Source organism: Arachis duranensis, chromosome 3 (genome assembly GCF_000817695.3).
Source record: "Arachis duranensis cultivar V14167 chromosome 3, aradu.V14167.gnm2.J7QH, whole genome shotgun sequence".
Classification (NCBI taxonomy): domain Eukaryota; kingdom Viridiplantae; phylum Streptophyta; class Magnoliopsida; order Fabales; family Fabaceae; genus Arachis; species Arachis duranensis.
The window spans coordinates 37,292,846-37,299,271 of record NC_029774.3 but is presented as its reverse complement, the minus strand read 5'-3'; the positions used below and the strand labels follow the sequence as shown (position 1 = coordinate 37,299,271).

Genomic DNA, 6,426 nt, shown 5'->3' with positions numbered 1-6,426 from the left:
TAATCGAGGTATATTTTAAGATGATTTATGCAATTATAGTTACTCCATCCTTAAAAGAGTGTTATCATTTATGGTTGTTCTGAGAGCTTGTAACCTTTTTCGCTTAGTGATATTATTATACTCATTAGTGTGTGGATAAATTATAGGATTCAATTTCACTTCTTCTCACGCTCAAAAGAAAATGATGAGAAAATGTGAAATGGTCAATCCTAAAACAAATACCGGATTGTCTGATGTGAGTATGTGACCAAGAAACGGAAGCATCCACAGGATCTTTGTATTCAATCAATTTCATTATGATCGACATTGACAAGGGTTGTTTGAAACATTTGCAATGGGATACTCAAAAAATGTAAAGATAAAACAAAGTTTGATTGATCTACACTCAACCATTTTCAACTCCATCATCTAAATATAACGTACATATTTATAAGATTTTCAGGTACAAATGAGTACTACCAAATAAGCATCTCATTCTATTATTCTGTATACTACATGATATACAGAATCAAAGTCACACCAAGAAAACCTGTAGCTTTTAGTTTTATTAGCAACATCTTTTGTTGTTGGAAACATTGAAACAACAACACATGCAACTTGTGCAGCACAGAAACGTTGGATTTATCAACAACTATCCCCTGACAATGATGCAGTGGAAAAGTCTGTTGTGGATCTTGGAGGAGATGACATGGTTGGTTTTGGTGGCATTTCCATAGAATCCATGCTACCTTCCAACATGTCAATCACTCTGCTTATGGTTGGCCTTTGAGAGGGAATTGTCTGAATGCACCACAAACCCACCATAATCATTTTCTTCGCCAACTCATTTTCTTCTGTGCTCATCACCCCATCAAGCCCCAAGTCACTCCCAACCTCAAGCTTCTTGTAAATCACCAATTGTGGAAAGTATATCTCGCTCGACCGACTCGCTTCAACATTCGCATTCTTCTGCCCTCCAACCATTTCTAGCAGCATCATTCCGTAGCTATAAACATCAGATTTATGAGATACACCTCCGAAACTCTTGTTGCACATCTCCGGAGCCACATATCCAACTGTGCCTCTAGCATATGACATTGACATAATGCTCTCATCCTTTGTGCCGAGCTTAGCTAGTCCAAAATCTGATATCTTTGGACGATAATTTTCGTCCAAGAGAATATTATGAGGCTTAATATCAAAATGCACAATCTTAGTGTTGCATCCTTTGTGCAAGTACTCCAATCCTTTAGCTATCCCGATTGCAATCTGGTACAACTTGTCCCAACTCAGGGCCGGAGTGCTTTGATCGGCCTTTTTGTGAACAAATTTTTCGAGAGAACCATTAGGCATGAATTCATAAATAAGAGCTTTTCTGCTTCCTTCGAGGCAAAATCCGACAAGAGTGACAACATTAACATGAGATGTTTTGCTAATGCTGGCAACTTCATTGACGAATTCTTCGCCGTTATTCCTTTTGGAGTCATTGAGCATCTTTACAGCCACAGAGGAACCATTGGGTAATTTTCCCTTGTAAACAGAACCATAACCTCCTTCTCCGAGTTTGACTTTGAAGGAGTTGGTCATTTTCTTCACGTCAGAGAAATTATATCTTTTTATACCAAGTGGACCTTGGCTTTCTAGAAAGGCTTCTATATTTCGATCATGCTTATTCATCAATCCTAATTGATTCTTTATGAACTTCCACACCTTAGCTTTATTGCGGCATATGATCACAGCAATCAGAGGTAGTCCAATTCCAGTTCCTAGGAAACCTGTCAGTACAATTCAGCATCAGCAAATCTAATTACAAACTTGACTCATATTAATAGGTAACAAATTTATTTGAAAAAACTTGTACCTAAAACTAGCTTCAAGACTTTGTGCTTCGAACTACCTGCCAAGAGGGGGGAAAATTAATCATAATTAGATGAGTAGTGTGGAGAAGTGATTGTCAAATGGGAAAATATTTCACTTTTTGAGTTTTACAAGTTTAGATATAAAAAAGTAGAGAATGTTACAGCTACTTTCCTTAAAAAGAAATATTCAATGCTAAATAATGCATGCGTTACACGATATCTGCTGATAGTATCTGTCACACCACAGCATCATGTAGGATGCATTAAATTACGGAGAAAGGTAGTGACAAGTCAACAACTGTGGGGAACTAGGTGACAATTTAGACATGTTAAATTTGTTCCTATGTGACAATGTCAATCATTTTTATGGCTAAACGTACAATGTGTAAGATAATAAATATCTCATGTTATAAAAAACTAATTTTGGATTCACCAAAGTTCGAACTCTTGACCTTCTAAATCTGGAACTCTAATACCATGTCCTGAAATCACTCATCTCAAAAGCGTAACCTGATAGGACAATGTAACACTAATAATCATATCTCTAATACTTTCTAAACCTTCATTATACACATTGTACGCTTAGATCATTGGCTCCCTATACTTTCTCATTATTTTAATATCTCTTTCACTAATTAAACTAATTGGCAATGTTTAATCCATCAGATTTATTATTTCACAGCTGCAGAGAGTATGCATTTTTATAAACACGGCAAATAGGGGCATTGTTAGGTGGGAACGTCTTTAAGTCAACTTTAATACGCTAGAAAAAAGGTATGTGCTATAATTTAAGAGTATCTTAAGGAGCAATCATTGCAATGGAGAATTGGAGATCCCATTTATATGTAACCAAATCCATCTCTGTTCTCATGACACACATGCTATATTAATTTAATTAGTACAGTAGAGAGGTTAGACACCTAAGTCAATGTGAACACAAGAAAATTAGTCATAGTTGGTTTTTCGATACTAGTAGTGATGATGCTCTTTTGGTTTTAGCTTTTGGTATAAAATAAGATTATAATATAGGGAATAAAAAGACCATTTGGTAATTGGATTTTATTTATTATTATTGTTAGTTAGATGAATTTTGACTCTCTTTCTGTTGTTTTTGGACTACGATTGGCATAACTCCGATCCCATTGCATTCCTCTTCACACATTTGAACTTAATCCAAAGGCTAATTGAGAAGTCCCTTAAAACTAATTATTATTAAAAATCAAGATAATTATACATTTGTGTTGTAGAGTTTAGATAAATGTTTTTTTTTAATTTTTACAATATTTTTAATCAAATAAGTTAAGTTCTAATTTGTCATGAATCTGATGGTTAATGAATTATTTTATAATTCATATACAAGAGTAGAATTATTTAAATTTCTAATATTTATTCAAACCGATAAGTGAACTCATTGCCAATTCATCCAAACTTAGATAAACTTAAATGGTAAATTTGCAAGAGAAAATTAAAAGAGAACATACTTTTATGAGAAGAACAAGCAGAAGCATGAGTTCCAGTGGGGCAATAACATGAAAACTGAGAGGAATCAGTTTCGTTATTGGTGCCACATACTCCTCCAGATTCCGTGCATGTTTTGCACTTTGAAGACAAGTCTGCATCATACTGCACATCAAACCCTTCATCCAATGCTCCCTTGAGATTATTCCCTACAGAACCTGAAACTTGCACTTGAACACTAACCCCACAGTTCCGAAACTGCTGAGCCTGAGTTCCATTGACAGCATAGAAACCACGTTTGCTGCTATCATTCTGGCACGTAAAATTGTTGGTGTAATGATCCCCAGATGGACAATCGTAGAATATAGTGATATTGTGAAGAGTGTTTGGGAGAAAATGAAAGGGACTTCCATTGAGAGAAGTGTTGGTGAGGTTGGAAGAACAGCGATCATAGACAAAGTCTGTTCTGACGAGTCTCATGGTACTCTGAGTTTGGTTTATGGCAAGTACATGGAACTTTTGCGAAGCAATTTGAAGTGAAGTAGTGTTGTTGGTGCAGGTGAGTTTGAAACCATTGGTTCCACAAAACTGGGGTCTGTTCCCTCCCCAGAAAGGGTAGGATGCGTTGGTGATGCGTGTTCCGCAGCTGAATGGTTTGCTGCAAATGGAGTATGAGGTGTCATTGTTTTCAGAGTAGGATTGCTGCAGAGTTGTAAAGAAGAAGAAAAAGAAAACAAGAATGGTGTTGCTCATCATGATTCTAGGCAGAGAATGAAACAAGGTTATGGAGATGGAGGAGCTCTTATTAGTTATTATTACTGTTGAGGAGCTCTTATTAATAATAATGACTCGGAGAAGCTAATAAAGAGAGTTTCTTAGTTGTTTCAGGGAATAGAGGAAAACAACAAATTAATCACGCGAAAAATTTGGACTTGGACTTTGGCTAGACTTTTCTTGGAAGCGGCGGGCTACTACATAATATTTTATAGAAAAATCATTAAAAATTTTATTAGTTTAAAATTTCTTTAGTTCATACCGTTTAAATTTTATTCATTTAAATATCTAAAGTATATATGTAAATTGGATTGGATTAGTAATTAGTTTATTAGTTTATTTAAATAAGTGTTAAGAATTTGAATTCTATTTTATGTATAAAATAATTAATTACGATTAATGATAAATTTTTAAATAAAATTTTAATTTTCGATAAATTAATTTTTCACATGTTAGATTGGGGAGATACTGTAAAAAAAAAAAAAATCTAAAGCATATATAATATTATATATTGTGTAGACTAAAGTGATTAGTGATAAGCATGTTCATTTGAAAATTCTAGGAGGAAAGATAAGAGAGCGATAGATTCAAGTTTAGTTAAACAAGATCGATGGCATAGTGCTGAAATGAAACCCATGATTCAAGACTTTTTGGACGTAAAAGGAGTAACTTGAAAGTTAAATTTCATGGGAGCCAGGTTTACCAAGACTATTATACTAAACGTTTTTATATTTTTAAATATTAATAATTAAAAATAATAAATTCTGATAATTTTTTGACATTCCTCTTCTTAAATTAAAATAGTAGAATAATTTATGTATAATAAAAAAATCTAATGATGATTAAATTCTTTTTCTATTACTTTATTAAATTTTTTTATTTTAAAAGATTTAAATTCATTAAAAAATAATAAAAATAATATAAATTAACAATTTAGTATTATTTCAAAATTTAAAATTATTTTAATATTTAAATTATTTGTAGAATATGACTAACATAATTTATTTATTAATCTGTTTGTGACATATATATATATAAAATAAAGATTGCTATTTATATTTTGATAATGTCATTCTATTTTTAAAAAAAACTTATGTAAACATACAATATGTAACACCCTCACTATCAGAATGCCACACTTTCGACTGCGCCACTTTGATAGCAAGATGTATTACGACGACTTCATGTATTTAATAATAAAATATGAGTCCTTGACTTAAAACCATATTGCTGTTTTATTTGAAAAACCGGGAAAAAAAATACTTCTACAATAAAACAAACAAGCATATACATAAACAAAACTCCTTACCCAAGTAACTTGTACATATTATATACATACAAATCATACAACTCCATCCTATTCCTCTTACATAATTATAATATTAATGGTGAGAGGGAAGAATAAATAATAACTGAACTAATACATCCATATCACATAAGCTAAACTTAAAAAAATTTCATAAGCTTCTTCGTCGTTTCTTGAAAAGAAAATCTGTAGAAGAGCGAGAACATCGTCTTCGAAAGGGTTGTCAGTAGAGGATTTTTAAGAATTATCGTAAGAAGATATTATAGTTAAAAACTATTTTCAAAACATAATGATTATCAATTTGTTATTCAAATCTAAAATTCGAATAACGGCGACGAAGGCGCGACAACGGCTCCAATAGTAGCTCCCTCACGAGCTCTCTCTCTCTCTGCCCGATCTCTCTCTCTCATCGTCGGTATTGGTGGCAGCAGCGGGACGGGTTTGACGGCGAGGCATGGTGGCGCGACGGCGACACTCTTCCTCCCTCCTCCTCTCTCCTTCCGTCTCGTTCTCCCTTTTCTCCCCCTGCTCTTCCCCATTCTCTCTTCTCCCTTTCTTTCTTCAGCATCTCTATGTGTGTGTGGATGATGTTATGCGTGTGTATATGGAGAAAGATGGGGTGTGGCGGTGGTGAGACGATGGCTAAGGGTTAATGGGTTCAATTTGGGGATTACGATTTTGTGTATGAAGTTGGGAATTTTGGGTAATTTAATAATTTTAATAAAATTAAAAGGTAATATAGTAATTGAAAACTAATTTTAAATCTAATAGTAATATTTATACAATTATCATTTAATCATCAATTTACAAATTATTTTTAACTCAATATTCTAATTTAATATTTGGAGATAATCAAATTAGTTTTCTTTAAATTATAAAATAGAGCTAAAAATCTATTATTGAAATTAAAGCATATAAAATTTTTATTATCATTCAATTACTAAAACTTTAAATTATATATAAGAAATTGCTTAATTGATATATAAAATTTCTTATAAATATAATTTCAATTAATATAATAAATTATAAATAAATCTCTTATTTAATTTT

The 6,426-nt window shown here is 32.7% G+C and overlaps 1 protein-coding gene across 1 annotated transcript; it reads right to left on the bottom strand.

The window, feature by feature from the left end:
- Positions 1-257: 257 nt before the first annotated feature.
- LOC107478745 (LEAF RUST 10 DISEASE-RESISTANCE LOCUS RECEPTOR-LIKE PROTEIN KINASE-like 2.4) lies at positions 258-4,140 on the bottom strand. Its single transcript, XM_016098876.2, has 3 exons — positions 3,320-4,140; positions 1,841-1,876; positions 258-1,754 (listed from the first exon to the last, which is right to left on the bottom strand). Exons 1-3 carry the CDS (start codon positions 4,050-4,052, stop codon positions 625-627), a joined length of 1,899 nt encoding a protein of 632 aa, XP_015954362.1. The 5' UTR covers positions 4,053-4,140; the 3' UTR covers positions 258-624.
- Positions 4,141-6,426: the final 2,286 nt, after the last annotated feature.